Source organism: Alosa pseudoharengus, unplaced genomic scaffold, assembly GCF_046254945.1.
Source record: "Alosa pseudoharengus isolate Yale_2024_CS ecotype anadromous, Long Island Sound unplaced genomic scaffold, YU_APseudo_1.1 YU_APseudo_1.1_scf_19, whole genome shotgun sequence".
NCBI lineage: Eukaryota > Metazoa > Chordata > Actinopteri > Clupeiformes > Clupeidae > Alosa > Alosa pseudoharengus.
Window position 1 is genome coordinate 32,443,494 of NW_027468657.1, and position 20,491 is coordinate 32,463,984.

General features: G+C 44.6%; 3 protein-coding genes across 3 annotated transcripts in view; 1 reads left to right on the top strand and 2 right to left on the bottom strand.

The window, feature by feature from the left end:
* Positions 1 to 496: 496 nt before the first annotated feature.
* On the bottom strand, positions 497 to 2,567 carry pfdn6 (prefoldin subunit 6). The gene is made up of 4 exons (XM_076292429.1): positions 2,397 to 2,567; positions 1,911 to 1,981; positions 1,184 to 1,308; positions 497 to 865 (listed from the first exon to the last, which is right to left on the bottom strand). The coding sequence occupies exons 1-4, from the start codon at positions 2,458 to 2,460 to the stop codon at positions 745 to 747; spliced, it is 381 nt and encodes a 126-aa protein (XP_076148544.1). The 5' UTR covers positions 2,461 to 2,567; the 3' UTR covers positions 497 to 744.
* Positions 2,568 to 3,733: 1,166 nt separating this feature from the next.
* Positions 3,734 to 20,491, top strand: part of mrpl11 (mitochondrial ribosomal protein L11) — a 30,258-nt gene continuing 13,500 nt past the window's right edge. The window contains exons 1-2 of the mRNA XM_076293021.1: positions 3,734 to 3,828; positions 11,283 to 11,466. Coding sequence (XP_076149136.1) covers positions 11,344 to 11,466 — 123 coding nt within the window. The 5' untranslated portion in view covers positions 3,734 to 3,828; positions 11,283 to 11,343. The remainder of the gene's footprint in view (positions 3,829 to 11,282; positions 11,467 to 20,491) is intronic.
* Positions 14,467 to 15,618, bottom strand: tmem265 (transmembrane protein 265). The gene is made up of 2 exons (XM_076293020.1): positions 14,986 to 15,618; positions 14,467 to 14,928 (listed from the first exon to the last, which is right to left on the bottom strand). Exons 1-2 carry the CDS (start codon positions 15,616 to 15,618, stop codon positions 14,467 to 14,469), a joined length of 1,095 nt encoding a protein of 364 aa, XP_076149135.1.

Consider the following 20,491-nt stretch of genomic DNA (forward strand, 5'->3'; position numbering starts at 1 on the left):
ATGGTAGAAGTCTTATAATGGTTCTAGGTTTAGAAACCTATTTTCTCCTATTTTTGACAAAACATCTTTAAACTATTGTTTTCTTTTCCAATAATAAACATGGGAAACGTTAATTTTGTCAGTTCAATCAATGATTGTATTTAATACTCTGTGAGTGAATCAATGCCACAAAATAATTTTTTGAAGGTTTTTTCTCCCTCCATGAATCATGTTTATTTAAGTGAACTACTGCAGAGTCAGACAGCTAACCAGAAGAGTACACTACAAAGTGCAATTAGTGGGGTGTTGAGCCTTAATCTGAAGTGTATTCAAATTTGATATCCAGAGGCAAGCGTTCCTGCTGGACTTTAAAATGTTAATATTTTGTGTATAGAAATGGTCAATTACTCGCTTTAAACTGTACACAAAATAGAAGCAACAAAACAACTGTTTTAATGTACAATAACTTTTGAAAAGGCTCAACAAAACATGGGAAATACAACCATTTGAGGCAAAATAAATATCAAAACAATGAAAGTACTTTATTGAAGACAATGGAAATGACAAATGATCCTTCTCACGCTATGTGTTCCATTTACGGTGACAGTGGGGGCATGTGTCTGTCTGTCTGTCTGTCTGTGTCAGTGAGTCTCTGAGAGCCCAGGGGGGAGTGGGACTCAGTGGTCTCTGAGCCTGACATTCGAGTCTCGTCTTTCCTTCTGTGTTTATCCATTGCACTTCTCTATCCACACACGGATGCCAGGATCAGACTTTGCCCGCCGTGCGCCCCTGGGCCTTCTGATACTCCTGTTGGAGGCTTGTGAGAACCTCACGATGCTGCTCAGACTTCTTCTCCATCTCCTTCAGCAAGGTTTCATGGCGTTGGCTGAAGCAAAACAAGAGTCTTATCAGAAAACCCATCCATCATCTTTGTGTGAGACACATGAGAAGCATGTTCCTTCATATGATTACTTATGCTACTTGATGAATACATCAATGCCATGGAAAGGAACGATACTTATGTACGGGGCATACCGGTATGTGTCATTTGAGTCAAACTGGGCTGCTAGTCACTGAGATTTGTCAGAAGTATGTAAAGGTATTGCCAATAACACATCGTCTTCATTAAAATACACACACATTTATATGCACATAATCTTATGAATATAATAAAAAAAACATAAGGCATGATATATACACTCACATCTCCCCATTGATATACTCCAATCTCTTAGCTACAGTTGCTTTGGCTTCATCAAGATCCTGCTTCACTAAAACAGGCCCGATGAGTTTGTAGACTGTATTCTGAGCGTTTAATAAATCCAATTCCTGCAAAGAAGAGTTCATGAGAACAGTGAATGCAAACTTAATTGCACACTTGTCATAGCATGCACCAGCTGGTCATGACTCAGCAATTTAAGAAGTGGCTTATTAAGCAATTTAAGAAGTGCCTCATATACTTATGTTCAACATAATTGTGTGTACCATCATAGACTAAATGCCACTCATTTTGAAATCAAATCAAGGAATTTCCAACTGGGTAACTAGAATCTTGTAATAGGCTTCCAACTGGAATCTTGTCATTGTTTCCTCAAACAGAGTTCCCATCCAACTTGTACACAAAACCCATTGAGTCAGAACATTAGGCCTATCATGGCATTTCTAAGCTTGGGCATGGGCATGTGTGATTGTTCAGGTGCCTAATTTGCAATGCCTCTTAAAAGCTTTGCCTATACTTGCCAATAGTCTTTCACAGTGCATTTTGTTTCACTGTTCAAATAACTGTGAGAATTAAAAAGATCTGACTAAATTCATTCAGTCAGACATCATACTGTTCTTCCAATCTTAGTGTAACTGTGCTCTAACTTTCGGACAATCTTTACTTATCCTACATACGACCTAAATGCATAATTATAAGCAACTCAACGTACCTCTTTAACGATGTTATTTTCAGTGACTTGAGCTTCGAGCTTTTGTCTGGCAGACATGCTTTTACTCACATCTGGAAAAATGGTACCGTGAGTTACATGATTCAACTACAAAGCGAAACATGGAAACGCACAAACCTAAATCAACAACAAGTTACAAATATATAGAGCTTTATCCAAATAGCCAAAACGCTTGAAAGGGGTACCTCACTTTAACCACCAGTAGTCTCTAGTGTAACGTTAGCACCCACCCCGCATCAGCTTCAATCAATGTTAACGTCACTGATGAGGAGTCCACACTTGGCTGATATATGTATAAACTAACTGTAACATTACCACATCTTGTCTATTACAACTACTTCATTGTATTCATATTTCTACAATCCAACAAATGCCTGTGTGGTTAGCAAATGGCTAGCTAGCAAAGTAACGTTAGCCACCACGAGTGGTTCTGTATGCATATAGCAGGACTATGAACGTAGGCACCACCTTTTTGAATCACTTGGTATTTTTCCAGCTCTGCCTGCAACTTCTTCTGAATTGCTTCAGCCATGTCGCGTCTAATTTCAGATATAGCCTATTTCTCCACAAAGAATGATAATGTTAATTCAGCGTTGGGGAGCTTCAGTTCAGTCAAATCAGTTGTTGGGTTATTCTCGTCGCACTGGAAATTACGTATAGCCGCACCCGTCAAATACTGTGATTTCATAATAAAAGGCCCTAAGAAGCATGACAATTCGAAAAGGTTTCTGGCTACGCTAAGAAAAACACCACCTAGAAAATTAATCAGAACCTGTTTAGATCTAGAAATGATCATTATATTCCTTTGATATATGAGCAGAGCTATTTGATGTTAGTTTAACTACAGAGTTTAACTACACAGTAGGCCTAGGCCTAACAGTCATCTCCAGATATGGTCATGCCATTCAAAAGGTCAAGTAGCCTAAACCAGTGGTTTTCAAAGTGGGGGCCGGGGGCCGCGAGGGAGTGCCTCAGCAAGTTGGAAGGAAAAATAAAAGCAACAAATAAATACATTTGAAAAATGTAAAATATACCTATTACTATGAGGGTTGTTACACAATGCCATTATAATAATGTGACGCATCTGAACATTATATTTCCCATGATAATGACTGTGAATAATAGTAGAGTGATAGCTCTCATATAGCAGAAAGCCCCAAATACAATTTTTACACACTGTATGCTCCATCGTGAAGTGCTTGTGGCTAAAATAATTATTAGAATTAGCTTAATGTATTTTAAATTTATCGTAGTATTGTCGATGGGTTTAATAACACATCAAGGGGATCCTTGGCCAGAACCTAGTGGTATTTGGGGGGCCTTGCCGTGGAAAAGTTTGGGAACCCCTGGCCTAAACTATGTTGCTGTTTTGTTGTGTTTTGAACACACTGTAACAAAAACAAAATCAGTGTTAAAACCTGTCTGTACTGCGATTAAAATAATGTTGTTAACCAGTAGTGTCAATAGAAAACAAAACAAAGTGCATTTTGTTTAGTGGAAATAATGCCTAATTTGTCAACACATCCGAACTTGTTGACCAACATTAGAGAAAGGCACTCTGAGTAAATATGTATTATATTCATACTGTTGAATTTTTCATCAGGGTATGATGATAACATTTTCCAGTTTTGCATCATGTCCCACATCTAAAGATTGACTTTGGCCACAGGGGAGTGGAGAACCTAGCCATGTCGAACTACTGCCATCTTCTGTCCAGCAGACAAGCTTTTGTGTGTGTTTCTCTTTTTTCACTGTAGGTGGCAGTAATGGGCTTAGTTGTGCCTCCAGTAGGCTTCCAAAGAAGAAGTCCTCATGATAGAAGGCAACATGGCTGCGCGCATGAAGTAACACGTCCATTAAGGTTTTATACGATAACATCTGAACAAGTGGTCTCTGACAGGTAAATATCTAAAGGCATATAAAACATTTAATAGCTGATTCAAACGGCTTAGAATCAGCCCATCAACCGCCATTAATGTTGGTTGTTTGTAGGGCAACGTTGATCACGGTCAATCAGTCCTTGTGACTTGCTGAATAAACGTTTACGTGATCACCGTACCTTAAGTAAATTGTAATTTAGACGGAATGCTTGCTTCGCATGTTTGTTTTCCTTTTTTGTGTGGAAATGTGTTGGAAGTTTAACATTACCCTGAAACCTTACATGTTCTCCTATCTGTGTGACAAGGTCTGATTGTCACATCCTCAGGACAGTCGTACAGTTTACCTTCCCACAAAAGCTTTTCAATTCATGTAGCCACGTTGCTCTTGTTGATATTGCAGCGCGATCCATAACCACTACATGATGAGGATGGCAGTAGGCCTATCATAAGGATGTAGCCTATGTCATTATTTACAAGCTGATGGATTTCGCCATTCAGTTTAATGCTGTATAATGTAACTTGTAACTGATGTAACACAGGGGGATGCCTAACAATAGCTTACATTCAGTATAATAATGATGTCATTATATGTAATGATTCTCATATTATATGAAAAGCACATTGTTGTAATTTTCATAACCACCAATTTCACAGCCCACGTGAGATTTAACTACCTGACATGCAAAATCATTTAAGCACCACCAACAGCCTGTTCAACTTTTAGTGTCTTGACAGAGATTGACAGATTTCCTTTGAAAATGTTCAGGTTTTTCTTGTTGTTCAGGATACCATGCACCTTAATTAAATCCCCAAGGCCTTTGGGAATAATAACAGCCCCATAATAGCACAGCCCCTCCACCATAATTCTCATTAGGTATGGGATTCTTTTCAGTATAGTCATTCTTCTATATATGCCAAACACACCTAAGGTGTTTCTAGCCAAAGAGCGCAATTTTCATTTCCAGACAAAGTCACTGTACCATTTAGTAACTCCTGCCTTTTACATTGGTAATTAAATGACTGGACAGGCTGTTACCTAGCATACCCTCTAAATAAGCTATTAGCAATGAGGTCACTTTTGAAGATTTTTGGGGGGACTTGGTGACCCCAAGATGACACCTTTGTCTGTAACTCTCCAATAGTGGTTCTTATGGAATTTTTTGCCTGTCTTGCAATCCTCCATACTGTACGTGGGGGCAAGATAACCTTGGGTCTTTGTCCAAGCATGTTTGTCACATTTCCAGTTGATTAGAACCATTTAATCATTGTTTTAACTGTAAATATAGGCATTTTCAACAAAGTACCTAGTTTGTATAGACATTCCCTGACTTACAAATGTCAACACACTTTCTTTTTATTCAAATTTAGTGTATTCTCTTGTCTTTCAGATGTTGAAAAATGGCTAGAGGATTTAGCCTCTGTGTCACTTTGTTTTCATACCTTAGTGAGAAAGAAAGTCTTCTGAAAGTTCACAGACACTCTGATTAACTTAAATAAGTTGAAATTAGATAGGAAAATGCTTCTGTTAAGTTTTGTATATAAGATTTTTCTAGGGGTGCCAATAAATGTGAGCAATGTGTTTTCGTTAAAAATATATATATTTTTTTTTTTATGAGATTTTCCTTTTTTCTCAGAATAAATGTTCTTCCCTTCAAGGGTGGATTTTTCCTTATTGTTTTCATTGTGAGAGTACAATGAATCATCAAAAGATTTTTTTATACTTGTTTTTGGTCAACTTTACCCAAAGTGCCAATAATTCTGGAGGGTACTGTATGTCAGGGTAATTCCCTCCTGAGCCACATAACTAGGCTGCATGGCCTGGACAGGAGGGTGACCGGTGTTTTATTTACCCGTCCCTCACATAATCTACTATCAAAATTAATTAGAAGCATACAGCAAAAAATATCCTATGGAACACTCCACATTCCAAAACATTCATTTTTTGGAATAAGCTAAAAAAAAGTATGTACTTATGCATGGGTGGTAAGTTCTCCCAGTGTTTCTCCTTTGTGATCTGGCCTAGGCTCATGCGATTTATTTTTTATTGTCACAAAAAAGATATCTGATGTATCTAAATATTAGTAGGGCCTTTGCAGTTCAGGGCCTTTGTAGAAAGTTCAGTTTAATTGAATTGTAATATTTGGTTCAGTTTAATTGAATTGTAATATTTGGAGGGCCAATATTGCTTGGTCATGCTGAAAATGAATAATGATCGCTGCCACTGACAACAGGTCTTGTGCTTCTGATCCACATCTTTTATACAGTGCAACCGGAAAGTTTTCAGACCCTTTCAAGTTTTCCACATTTTGTTATGTTTCAGACTCATCTTAAAAGGGATTCAATTCATTGTTTTTCTCGTTTATCTACATACAATACTCCAACATTCCACAAAAAGACATGGAATATTTCAGTCTTTTATTTTTTTTATAAATTTACGAAACACTCCAAACACCTGCATTTTTGTGGAGTGTTAGAGTATTGTGTGTAGATTGATGAGAAAAAAATTGAATCCATTTTAAGATCAGACTGAAAAAAAACAAAATGTGGAAAACTTGAAAGGGTCTGAAAACTTTCCGGTTGCACTGTATCAGTCTGTAAGTAGTCTTTTCTCTTATCGTAATGGAAATTCATTATAATTCAAAGTCAGCAAGTAACATGTTGCTACGGAACACCTGAAACTTAGTTTTAAGTTTTAAACATAAATAAGAATGAAGAAAATAAATGCATTCCCATGCATAGCCTGCCCCTGTGTATTAACCTAAAAGCTTAAGAAATTTTGCAAAATCAATGTATAAACCTTGGTTAATAGGCAGATAATTACGGTAGCAATAACCATAAAGATACACAAACCACGACTCTGTAAGGACAAATAATTAGTTAGATACGAGGTAAACAGATGAATCTTTAGATGTGTTTTGAAGATCTCAAAGCTATCACTAGAACAAAGGGCATTAGGTTGATTATTCCACCAACGAGGAATCACTTAAGAAAAGAATCACTGTGAAGCCGACAGTGGGTCATGGAATATAGCAAGGTGCAGATGTCCTGTGGGCCAGAGTGAGGGATTTGAGTTTCATTCTGGCTGCTACAGGAAGCCAATGAAGAGTAACTATTGGCATGTAGAACTACATTTTCTCAGCAGATGCATCTAAATCATCAGTAACTGTATTATGATAAGTGGGATAATGTATAGTATGCCAGTCATTATTGAACAAAAATTCCCATCATGACTAAACAAATTCTGTTTGTCCTGTCGAGATTTATTTTTCAAGAATGACAGACAGGCAGTAATGTACAATAGGAAATGCATAGATAATGTATTGTGTTTGGAAAGTGGAAAGTACACTCTAATCCCAGTCAGTAATTGTAGCCTAGAAGGGCTTATTGATGGAGTTTATTCCTCGCTGCCAGTTATCATTGTGGTTCATTACTGTCACCACTCTATCAGGAATCCCCGATTGCAGAAGGAGAGGAGTTGTCTTGCTTTGGCAAGGTAGAATGGTGATGTGGGAACAAACTTTGTTTTGTATGGACCTGTGTTTTAAAGAATGTATTGGTAATAATGTCCTCCCTCGTTACTCTGTCCTTTACAGGAGTAAAGAAATTCACTGTTACAATTGACTCCATTGATCTTTTACCCACTGCCACTTCAGCTAACACAAGGGAGCCTGTTCCTCACCCTTTCTGCATTTTTAGAAAGTTTTGTCTAGTCCTACCTGCCATTTGCTGCCACTTTTCTTTTCTCTGCTTGACGGGCAATCACCTTCTGTCTTACCACAATCAATATGCAGGATGAGGCTTGAGGGGTTGAAGCCTAGAATGCTAATTCGACTGAATGCCAGGGGCATACTGATTTGTCTCTCTTTTCTGAAGCCGCACTATGTATGTGCTCCAATATAAGATCTAAAGAATGCCAACGGGCCTCCTATATTGTAAAACTGTCTTTGCAGTCAGGCTGAATATAATGTCAGACTGCACAGCACTTTTCCAGCAGTAGCTAGATGGTGATGTCTCCCCTCAGTTAAGTGTTCTTTGATGTCAGACAAGCCAAGGGAGCCACCCTGACAGCACATTGCAACGGGGCCAAACTTATTGTTATTGCTGTGATACACAACGGCGCTGCATTTCTTTAAACCTCTGTGAAGCGTGGAATTTCTTGCTCAGCAATTCTAAAGGAAACAAGGGCAAAACAGCAAGACTCGTCTGAAGGTTTCTCATTTATTAATGTCTACTTGATCTATTAAAAAATACCAGGAGACAGAATTAAGCGGTGGTTTTTCAGACATCTCAGTTATTCATCTAAATATGCAGATATGAAGGTCGCAGAGGGATTGTCTCTCCACAGCTAAATTACTTCATGAGCACAAGCACGACTCAATCTGTCATTTACTGTGTCTAGCAGTACATCAAGGCCAAAGGGGGCGCTTCTCTGCAATTCAACTTTTTGCTCTCTTGAAGATGTCCCTCATCCTCCTCTCTCCAAATCCGTCATATCGCTCCGCTGGATCAATACGCCTCAGACCTCAGCTGGAGGTCAGTTAGAGATATGGGGACAGACTGGCGCAGTGCAAATATTTGAATTATCTCACTGTTGTTGAAGCTGAGAAGCAGCTTTGGCAGATTGGTTGCTTGATTGCCTGGTTTCTTTTGTCAGTAATTGTTTATTGCAGGCATGCCAGTGAATTCCAAACAGTCTTTTAATATGCGGTCCGAGGTGTGCTCAGATGCCTGCACTCACTGTGGGTTGATTTAATCCAAGATGAATCATAACCGAACTGACGAATGTAAATAAATGATAAGTTTGGTAATTGGCAGAGCAGTAGAATGTACCCAATGTTTATCTTTGCTGTGATCCGCCTCTAATTGCGTCGTCTTGATATGCTTGTAAAATCTTTACAGCATAATCCCTCTGCCAGGAGTTCGCTTTCATCAGGTTGCTTATCTGGGACCTGATTATGCCTAATATAATCGGGACCATTGCGCCACACAACATTGCATTTTAATGGCATGCATTGGCAAAGAGTTTTCCTGCTGAAATATAGCCCATGCCTTCTTGAGTGGTGCGGGAGTATGTCACTGGGTTTCTGATTGACAGCGTATTTGCTCAGGGGTCCGTGTGCTGTGGACACACAGGAAAAGGCTGGTGTCCTGCGGCTCGGAGTGCCATGTTGAAATCAATGTTGGGGAGAAATATTTGTATGCTCTGTGTTGAGGTGATGGATGCGGAAATGCCATCTCTTATTAAAGGCCACCACATGTAAGCTACTCAGTCAACCACATTTACATATTTGCCATTTGTTTGGAATGTTAATATTGAGCTTATGAATGATAATGACCGTGTGGCCTATGATCTTGACAAAGGAAGCTTATTTCTTATAAAAATAAGTTGCATCGGTAATAACATGTATTTTGAGGATTTTAGGCCATGTAGTCCGCACAGTCTAAACGTCTAGGGAATGCATCCTTCCTTAATGCATACCTTTGTGACTGGTGTGGAAGGAACTGTTTCTGTTATTTATTTGTTGAGGGAAATGTTTGTCCCTGTTTTAATTAATTTGTCTGCAACAAAAGGCACAAACATCGTGTATTCTGGTGGAGAGGCACACTAATTGGAATCTGCACACCAACCTACATTATTAATGCTCTCGTGCACTTAAATCCTATAGATTTGTCCTTTATTTTCATATCTTTTATACAGAGTTGTAAACAAATACATAACCTAATGCCAGCAGCCTCCGAATCTCAGTGCTCTCAGGAAATAGACTTTATAGACAATATAGCACAATAAATGGATTGGCTCTCTCAATCAAGCCAGAAGTACCAGCAGAAGATTAATCCTGATATAGAAAATTCAACAATTCACAAGATGGGACACCCCCTCAGGCTTGTGCTGTGTGACACTGTGTCTGTGTGTGTGTGTGGGTGGGAGATGTATTTGAAAACGAGCGCATATGCCAATTTACTGGAAACCTGTGCGCTTGCTGACTGCCTCTCAAATTGATTTGGGCGGCAACATGGTTCCTTAAGAGTGGAGAACCGTAAGGTGAGCAGCATGAAATTGACTGCCGAGATGTAGCGTCGGACGTGAGTGACATTTCAAGAAAGGCCACTTGGCAGGGTTTTTCTTACGCAAATGCATTCATGAGGTGTCCACCGCAGCCTGCCAGCGCCAGGGTGTCTGGGGACTTGCCTCGGGTGGGCCTGGCTCTGACGGCTTTGTCCCTGGAGATGTAAGCTGCATGTTTCATCTCGGCTGGCAGCCGCAGTAAACTCACCCAGCCCAGAGCTGCTTGCTCTCACTTCCCAGATGGAACCAATACTGCGCCCATACTGATAGGGTGTCTGGACAAAATTGTTCTAAAAGGTGATTTGAGGCCAATCGCACAGCCAGGGGTTTGAAAGGTTTATTATTTCAGAAAATGAAACCAAAGGACTGGGTCAGGACTCTAGCCATGGTTCACTGAGGTTAGCCTGTGCCTGTCAGAAAAAAAAAATACTGAATTCAGCTGTACTGCAGAAATGTGAAGTGTTGGCTTGTTTTATAACCATCACACACTTCGCCTCATCACTTCTCATGTGCGTGTCTCTAAACATGAGAGAAGTAATCAAATAGGAAATAGCCTGTGTTGGAAATGTGATGGCTTGCAATTCTGACTTCAATCAAGAGGTGATGAAAACTGTATCGTGAAAAGCTGCAGGCTGTTGCTCACAAGATATTGTGCTACAGACAGGCATCAGGTTAAAGCTTTGGGTTTAAGGATGTTTACTCGGAGAATCACAACACATTTAAGATGATCTCATAGCTTAAAGAGTTAGTCACGGTCAAAGGCTGAGAGTGTATTTTGGCGATGTTCCAGACAGGTTTGAGTTGCGGAGTTATTTTCGTGGCGGTCTATTTATCTTCCCTCGATTCCTCGGGCAAGGAGAAGACTTCGGGCCATTCCCACCACTCAACTAATTGACTGAATCTGATAATTGCACCTCTGCCTCCGAGCGGGAAAAAGCAGACATTAGCCTCCTGCCCTTCCCGTTGCGTCAGGCTGATGTGAGAACTGCCGCGTCCGTCCCCTGGTCCTCCCCTCTGGCTCGCGTCCAGGCCACCGTCGCTGACCCTCTCCGCTTCCCGGGCCCCTCTCGAGCCCCAAGGCTCACGCCCGCTATCTGCCCAGTGAAGATAATGAGGCGGGCCGTGTGGAGTGGCTCTGTTTGCTGCGGGGCAGGATGCTGTTTGAGCTCAGCGCTCCCCTTGGACCCCCGAGCTCCAGGCCCAGTAATCTCTCTGACTGAGTCCCCCGTCCTCGGTGGCTCCAGGTGTGCAGGGCAGACACACAGGGATTGAGTGTGTCGTGCGTCATGCTACTTCGACACAGAGATCGAGAGCCCGCGGTGCCGAGACCAGTCGATTCTGATGAAACTTTAATGGATTTAAGGCCAGCCTGATAATTAGGTCCATTCTCCCTCTCTCCCTGTGCAGGTAGCCGGCGGACGGACAAAGGGAGGACGGCCAGAACGAGCTCGTGGGCCAAACCGAGACCATGTCCAAGATTTCGAAGGCGGCCAAGGCCGTGAAAAAGCTGGACACGAACAACCTGATCCGGGCGATCGTCCGGTCCGGCCAGGCAGCCCCAGGCCCCCCGCTGGGCCCAATCCTGGGACAGGTGAGTTGGAGCACTTCGTCCTCCACCTGTCATTCACAGCACAGAAAAAACATCCGCTTCCGTCAGTGTTTCCTTTTTTGATTGGGTATTTGTGTCAGACACGATCATATCTCCTGCTAATTTTATACGGTAATGACGCCATTACACAGTCCTGGAGCCCATAATGATTATAAATGATTCTGACGCGGCGAAAAGACGATGTACTTGTCCTCTGAGGTGTGAGTGTGTGTATGTCTCTGCGTGTGTATGTGTGTGTTCCTGCTCATCGGAGATGCTTGCGCTTGGAAGTGAGGTGAACTGAAAGGCAAGTGAAGCAAAACAATGCCATATGTTTGCATAACCGTGCACTCGGCGAGCACACTTCAGTGTGGAGTGTCTGCCCTGCTTTTTTTTGTGTGTGCATGCACGTGTGTGTGTGTGTGTGTGTGTGTGTGAGAGAGAGAGAGAGCACTGCACACGCACATCAAGACACCCCCTCCCCACATCTCCACTCATTTCTTTATCTCTCTCTATCCTCCTCTCTCTATCCTGCTCTCCTTTCCTCTCCTCCACCGGGCGCAGCCTGTGTAGTAAACTGTAAATAAATTGTATTCGGCAGCCGTTGTGCTCTAGGCACCAGCCCTTTAATCTCTCCCCCCCATTTCTTCTTGCTCTCCTCTGCCTAACCACCCCTGACAGGGGAAGGGGCGTCGAGGTAGGCTGCTGTCGGCCGTGGGGCAAATTTAAACAAACGAGAGGAATAAAAGGGGGAGCGGGTGAGGAAGAAGAGGAACTGACAGCATCGGTGGGGGAGAATAATTACATTCCTGAGCGGAATTAGCACAGCCGAGCTCTGGAGAAGAATAAATGAAATAAAAGATGGGGGGGGGGGTGTGGAGACTGAAACTCCAGACTGAAAATGTTTTTGTTAACTTCTCATTAGGATCCTGCACAGATAGTCAGTGAGAGGTAAAGGGAGTGGGTGGAGGGGGTGGGTGGAGGAAGGAGAAACCGCTGAGTCTTGCGTGCATAGCCGCAGAAAAGGTGTTGCAAACTCCAGGAGGAATGAATTTTGTCCTGCTCTCTTTCTAAGCCTCTCTCGCTCTCTCCCTCTCCCGCACAAACACACACAAACACATGCGCACACTCACACACACACACTCATACACGCACTCAAAAGCCTTTTAGCCTCTGATCCTAGATCGCACGCATACACACCCTGTTTCTCGCTCTCATTTTCCCCATTTTATTAGTGAGCTGAAAAGTTGCCCACTGGGGCTTGCATGGAGCCCTGTGCGTTTGAAATGGAGAGTGCTGCTTGGCGAGATGAAAGCGCCAGCGAGTGGGACTCTCTCTCCGACCGCCTCACCTCCCCAGCCGGCCGCGCTCAAATCCGTCTGAAGCTGGACAGAGCTGCCCCCCGGGAGAACACTCTCCCTTCTTTAATTAATAAATAGGCCCTTTTTTGTCAGGCAGTCAGGCATGTAAAAGAGAGAGAGAGAGAGAGAGAGAGAGTGTGTGTGTTTGTGTGTGTGTGTGTGTGCGCTGTAGGTTGTTGTGGGGGGATTTTTTAATACAGCCTGTAAATATTCACAGTAAATCACCTTTTGCGGTGGAATACGAGCTCTTAGCGCTTTGACAAATGAGTCCCATTTCAATTAATATGAGTATTAAGGCTCACCGTGTGCACAGGCTGTGGGTACTGGAGGGGTGTCCGTGGTGTTGGTGGGAGTGGGCTGCGATGCATTAGCGGCAGCTGATGGAGATTGAATGGCTCCTCACCATCCCCCCTGTGCTGTCCTCCACAGCAGGCGGGACATTTATTCCAACACCTCTCGCTCATCGTGGGCACAAGCTGAAGGCCTGTCGTTAGGTAATTGCGGAAGCACAAGAGCCAGTCTCTGCTGATGGCAGGCTAATTATGATTGATGGGGAATTTCAGGAGAGCATCTTCCAGGCTGAGACCTCACACGCTGGGATGGTGGGGTGGGGCGACAAGAGGATGGCAGAGAACAACACGCTGATCCACCTCGGAAACAGCTACGTGCTTTTAACTGGCATTACACGCTCACACAGCCACGCTTGATGCCAACACATCCGGCCCCGCTCTGTTTATACAACACAGAGATAAAAAACCATTCAACACTTATTCAAAAGGAAAATCGCTAAATTAATTCTGGGCCCCCCCCTTCCCCTCCCTTCCCCACATAAATCTCTCTTACACTTGGGAATGGATTGTGAGGGAACACCCGCGCTTGTTTCCCTTCATGCATTGAGTGTGTGGGTGTGTTCGCACTGCCACATGAAAAGGAGAAAAGGCGACGAGGCTGAGCTGCAGCCGTCTCAATCCCCAGGGTGACAGCCTGTCATCGAGTGATGGGATTCAGCACCAGGCAAACAACATGTCAAAAGTGAGAGTGAGAGAGAGAGAGAGAGAGAGAGAGAACGCCACACTTCTCCAACACCCTGTTCTGGGAAATGATGTCTCTCCTGGACATGAAACAAGCAGCCATGCCTCTCATTACACGCACACATACACGCCACACACGTTTTTTTATTTCATTATTGTTATTATTATTATTTGAGTCCCGACATAAAGGAGAACAGAGTCAAATAGTGCGGATGTTCATTCCTTCAACAGAGAAAAAGGCACTTAACTATGAAATGTTCCAGTCTAACTGAATCCAACGTCCTTTGAGAGCTCCATGCTACAATAGGCTGCCAGAGCCCAGGCAGGATGAATCACACTTTGCGCTAATGGGATGAGTTTTTCTACTGTTCCCATCTTGGCCCCGGAGCTCCTTCGGTTGTTGAGGATGGCGTTTTTAGGGACAGTCCTTTAGCAGATGGCCGACGGACTGTCATCCCTTTGTGTGTCCAACTCAACAGGGCTCTCGGGAAGCCCGGTTAGCCTACGGGGATTGTCCGTTTTTGAAGTCCTTTTGTTGTTGTCCCTTTTTATGGAGTTTGTTTGTAACAACGGCAACAACAAATGTATTTATTTTGTTAAGCGGTGGACTCCTACAGCTCGCGAGAGATGTAGGCTGGTCCCAGTGCAGCCTCGGTGTGGTCCAGGTTGACGCTGACGCGGGCGTGGCTGTGCGCGCGCGAGAGCGTGTGGTAGCGCGAGGGCGGCAGCGACCCCGGTGACCCCACGCCGTCCAGCCGCCGCTCTTCCTCGCCCTCCGCCCCGCATCCTCCCGCGTCGGCGTCGGCCTCCCCGGCCCCCCCAGCGGTCCTCCGGGTGACCGTGCCGCCGGACGCCTGCGGCCTCTGCTGCTGCTGCCGCCGGCGGCGCTCCCAGGCGGCGCTCAGCTTGACGGCCAGGGCGAGCAGGTTCTTGCCCAGGAAGATGGTGGAGACGCGCGGGTCGCGGTACCACAGCACGCCGGCGCCCCGCAGCAGCAGCGTCAGCACGTTGATGGTGACCAGGCTGAGCCAGGGGTAGACGGCCTCCCGCCGCTGCCCGGGCCCCGCGGCCGGCTCCTGCTGCTGGGTCGGGGGCGGAGGCACGGCCCTGGGCCCCCCGCCGCCGCCCACCGTCCCCAGCTCGGTCAGCGAGACGCAGGGCAGCAGCAGCAGGAGCACGTAGCAGTAGAAGAACACCAGGCCCTCTGCCCAGAGCGGGGCGCTGCTGCTGCCCGCCCCGCCGGTGCTGGCCTCCCACAGGCCCGCCTGGAGGTCCAGCACGTCCAGCAGGTCCAGCACCACCCAGAGGAGCCGGCCCCGCACCTCCTGCTTGCGGCGCAGCGGCGTGACGTGCTCGGCGCCCGTGAGGATGATGAAGAGCGACGGCAGGCAGACGGACAGCAGCAGCGTCAGGGTCTTGCGCGCCAGCGGGTCGGGCGGCCGGCGCTCCTGCCGGTAGTTCTGGCACACGAAGAAGAGCTTGAGCTGCAGCAGCGACAGGAAGAGGAACCAGAGGGCGCTGGCAAAGCCGCGGCGAGCCGAGCCGGCCTCCGACACCACGCCCGCCGACACGAAGCGCAGCGCCAGCAGGAAGCAGAGGTCGCCCAGGGCCACGGCCACGCACGGCCACACGCCGGGGTGCCCTTGCGAGCCGCCCCCGCCGCGCACTCCCAGCATGCTCTGCTCCAGCAGGTAGAGGTCCACCACCGCCATCGTGCTCACGGTCACCAGGGTGGAGACGCACACCTGGGGAGAGGGCACCATCCCTGCAAGGGCAGACAAAAGACTTGTGACAAAGTTCTGCAGCCCTGATTAAAAAAACAACCTGACCATCATGCCTCTCTAAAGCTGCAGGATTTTGCTTTGTCCTCCTTGTTTGAATTGCAGAACACACAAGGTGGTGGTAATGGCAGGCTGTGAGCCCATCATATTCCCTGATGATGCTTCATGCTGCTATCGGTCGGGTTGTGGGCATTCTGAGCACGTCGGTTTCTCCAAGGCCTTGTCTAATTGTTTGCTCCCAAGAAGATGCTGAGGATAACAATGGGTTTTTCTAGGAAACGCTGTCTTGGGTTTTCATGCTTGTGTATTCGCTCAGTTACACAGAGTCCCTCACCGCCTCTAACACTCTCCCCTTACTGACAGATAATAGACACACACACACACACACACACACACACACAGATACACTCACACACACTCACACTCACATACGCACACACACAGAGACATATTTGTGCAAACAGGCTAATAAATATTTCACTCAAGCACAAACATTTACACTTCCTTTCTTTGCCCTCTGCACGTTTGTGTACTTACCCCAGATTTCCTGTTTCTAAGTAGCTCAGTTTTGCTGAAAACAGTGTGCGGGGTCCAGGCCTTTCCTTTTTTCCACCTCCTTCATTATTTATTAAGTGTATTAGGGTGCAGTCAGGCATATTGTCAAATCCTGTTTTGCCCTGGCATTTCCTTTGCCCTGTTGATTTTCCATTATGGCGCCTTAAAGGGTTTAGCGCTAATAATTCTAGTTGACGGGGAAGTGTCGTTTGTAATATGCTACTCCCTTGTGTGTTTGCAAGAGCATGGTGAATGTGGTTGTTGGGGTTTGTGTGCATATCTGTGTGCATGTTTAGCCACCATTGACCTTCTCTCAGGGTGCTGCCAGCCCCCCTCCACTGCTCTCTCATTGAGTATGAATTTAATAATTTCTCTTATGAGCCATATTTCAGCTGCAGACAGTATAAAACCACCGTATTGATCTGCCTGAAGAAATCATCACTGCCTTTACAGTGAAATCGAAGGCTCCCCTCCTTATCCCATTGAGCTCAAAGGCCCATAGCTTATAGGTTCTGACAGAATGGGTTATGTGTCAGGTAGCACAGCCACCGCGCCTGTCACGACTCGGCACGATCAATGGACTTTTAACACCAAAATCATTAGCATTTAGAAAAAGCAACATAATGACAGCTTTGGTGACCCTGTGCAGGGTTATCTCCTCCAAATATTCCAGTGCTATGAACGAAACTCTAGAGGATGGTTGCATATGTCGGCTTGCCGTGAGCACTGGTGGTTAACTATGCAAGCCAAGACGAGACTGATTTGAGTTGCTCAGAGCTAGAAAAAGGGAATGGAGAGACTCGAAGCGTGATTCATTCCAGTGATTTTTTACAGGCCTAATAAAGTGTTACTGCATGATGGTAATAGTTCATAAATAAATGCAGGGGAAAGAGGGGAGGGGGAGGTGAGAGAGAGAGAGAGGGGTTTGCAGAAAGATGAAGGGAGCAGAGGGGGAGAAATGCAGAAGACAAAAAGCTCTGGAGGAAGACCTGTTTCATTTGAGTGGAGGCCAGTTTTTTTTCTCCTTTAATATAAAAATAGCGGAAAGTGGCATTTTCCATCTGCTTGGTGGAAGAGACTCAAATGTATTCATCTTTGGGGAAGTGTTGAAATTAAAGGCATTATAGCATGCATGGAGAAGATGAGGGAAATGTGTTGGTGAATGACCTAGAATGATTAAGCTGGTGAGGGCTAGTCGCAGGGAAATGAAATGGAAGTCTGCGTCACTAATATCTGATTATCCCCAAAAAGGCAGTTTCTTCCCCTTTCATATCTGCACAAGGCGATGTGACTGATTCTTAGTATTGAAATTTCAAACTACAAACAGAGACATTTCTGTAAATGCATCAGCCTGGGAAAATGGCTGAATAAATGTTGTAAGTCGTGGCAGGCGGAGGCCTCTGCTTTAGTCCGTCATGTTACGTCGGCCTGACTGAGTGTGTCCTCATATTGGATGCACAAACATTTAGAGTTTTCTGTCTTACTGCTGTTTATCTGAGTGTGTTTTCTATCTATCTTGTGTCTGACAAGACAGCGTCTCGGCTATTTAGGAGGGCCATCTGAATGTGCATGGTCATAAATAATATTTCATCATTTCTTGACTGTAATGGCAGCAGGGTGCCACTGCAGACTATTTCACATTATGTCTGAATAGTCATTTGAGACACCATGGAAATTTGATTGACTATGCATTATATTCTAGCTCTAGTAAAATATGCAAATCACTGTGATCTGTCGGCATTCTGTATTGCCATCCTGTGGGGAAGCAGGAAACTTTAAATACTTCAGCTTGTGTGTGTGTGTGTGTGTGTGCGTGTGTGTGTGTGTGTGTGTGTGTGTGCCTGTGTGTGTATGTGTGTGTGTGTAATAATACTATCAACAAATGCTATGAAAGCACTCTCTACAAATTGTGTGTCTGTGACCATAAATTCAGTATTTCCAGTAGCAATGTACCCATCATTATTTTGTGCTTTCTACAGCTGGAGGTGAGCCAGGTGCTCTTCTGTGTAGGTAAACGGCTAGATGGATTGCCCTTGACACTAATTCCACTAGAAGAGTTACCATTGTCAGAGCTATATTGTCTCTATTTATATCGCAGAAGTAATCAAGGAGCCATCTCCAGACTTGACGGTACACAGTAGGCTATTTATGACTTAAGTATTTACCCCCGAGTATAGGGGTGACTGTTAGTGATGACGGGTAATATTTCGTGGATGTAATAGTGACATTCATGACAAGTGTGTGTCCTACTTTTTCAAGAGAAACGCAACATGTAGAGCTTTTAAAGTTGTCTTCTTGGAAACGGTGACGTTATTTCTCCAGAAAACTAAAATGAACAATTAGGCTATATTTAACATTCAAAAAAGCAAAAAGTGTAGTTACCCAAAGCATGCGGTACAGATCTTGATGCTCTTGCTGATTTGATTGGCAGTCAGTGAAATCTTCCTTCAGTTTGCCTTGACGATTTGGCTTCCGACAGATTCGACCCGAAATTCACACCGTGGAAAGCCTGTACAGAAGTCACATGTGTTATTGCTTGAATCCCTCGAATATTCCCTTTTCTTGGTCTGTGCAACATCGCTTCATCTCTAAATTTAAAACTCTCCATTTGCTCAGCCAGAGCACAATATAAGATCTTGTCTGTCGTTTCGTGAATAAAACGAGGAGAATGCAAGGACCGTCTCTTTTCTTAGATGTCAGATTATTTAGTCCATATTTAGTAAGCGATGACAAAACGATTTTAATCCGCAACCATAGGCGTTCGGTATATCCTCAGTTGTCCCCGCCGGTATGCTCTCTGCTTCTCACTTGAGACTGCCTTCTCCGGGGTTTGTCTGCTAGTCTATAAGGAGTCGAAGTCGGTCAGAAGTGGAACGGTGTATTCGCTGAATCATTACTAGGATCGACCTCAGCAAGGAGACAATGTAACAACGCTAGTAATTCGTTAAGTTATTTAAGATGGTGAGCGTTCAAAGGGGAAAGCCGTCCGCGTGCGCTGTGACTTTTATGATTGCAGCGTTAATTTGTAGGCAGGTTACGTGCTCTTGCACCCCTCCCCGCGCTGTTTCTTGCACACTCCCCCCGTTTTCCTCTCCTTTCAGCCCCCTTTGGTTAACTACTATAGGACCATAACTTTAAAAAACAGGCGGGCATGGTTGAATATGTACAACACAGGCTACCGGTAAGGTCCTTGGGCATTGATAATTATACGTTGAGAAATCATAACAATAGTAATTGCACTGTAATAAAAGGAAGTACATCTTTGATTACCCTGCCACACACTGAGAAATGAGTGCCCTGCTGGAGCCAGAGGCAGCAGCATGTTTATTTTACTACCCAGATGTTACCGTTACTACTACAATTAATCCCCTTTGCACCATCTCCATCTCTCTCTCTCTCTCTCTCTCTCTCTCTCTCTCTCTCTCTCTCTCTCTCTCTCTCTTCCTCACCCCCTCCAACCAGGCTCCTTGCACCTTTGTTCTCCCAGCCAAATTGCAGCCTTTCTGTCTTCTTTCTGCCGTGGATCTCCACAACGATTTTTTTTCTTTTCTTTTTGGAAAGAGTTTTTATTTCAGAAGACAGGTTCGTTTATCAAGGTCCCTTCAAAACACTGACTGAGTGAAACCTTCCCCAGCCGGTCCTGGACCACACTGAGATACTGGATTCCGTAAAAGCAAATGATGTGGTGTTTCAGTGGTGGCTGTCTGGAGTATGATGATAAAAGAGCAGGCTCGATCCTGTTAACCATTCCATGTTACTTGCTGTGCTCAGCCATGCCCGCCTCCATTTCCTCAATGTCACATCTAAATTCAAAGGGTTCTCTCATCTTAGGTCCACACACACACACACACATTCACTCAAACACATACACTAGTAGAAACACATTTGTGCATTTTCTTGCTTCATAGTAGGGGGTCACCACTGACTTTCTTAATCCTGCAGGTAAGCAAGCTGGTAGCTTTCCTGTGTTTTGAAGGGGGGATCATCTCTCTTGTCACAATCAGCTATGCGCTTCACTGGCTCCCACAGAGAGATTTTCCATCCTCTGCCTACAGTTTGTTTTGTTTCTCTCTCTCTCTCTCTCTCTCTCTCTCTCTCTCTGCCCTTCTATCCCTTTCATTCCCAATTCTCTTTTTCTCTCTTTCTTTCTTTTTCTTTCTTTCTTTCTTTCTCTCCCTCTCACTCCTGCCCTCACCACCCCCCTCTCTCTTTCTCACACTCTCTCTTTCTCTCTCCCTCTCTCTTTCTCTCTCCCCTTCTCTCTGTCTCTCTCTCTCTGCTCTTGTGCTCTCTCCATTCC

Excerpts from the sequence above, each read along its gene's own strand:
- pfdn6 (XM_076292429.1), bottom strand. The coding sequence starts at position 2,460 with ATGGCTGAAGCAATTCAGAAGAAGTTGCAGGCAGAGCTGGAAAAATAC. Across the intron at positions 1,982-2,396 it reads ATACCAAGTGATTCAAAAAG|ATGTGAGTAAAAGCATGTCT; the intron begins GTGGTGCCTACG and ends CCATTTTTCCAG. Across the intron at positions 866-1,183 it reads GAGTATATCAATGGGGAGAT|CCAACGCCATGAAACCTTGC; the intron begins GTGAGTGTATAT and ends GTTTTGCTTCAG.
- tmem265 (XM_076293020.1), bottom strand. The coding sequence starts at position 15,618 with ATGGTGCCCTCTCCCCAGGTGTGCGTCTCCACCCTGGTGACCGTGAGC. Across the intron at positions 14,929-14,985 it reads CGCTGACCGAGCTGGGGACG|CCGGCCGCGGGGCCCGGGCA; the intron begins GTGGGCGGCGGC and ends CAGCAGCAGGAG.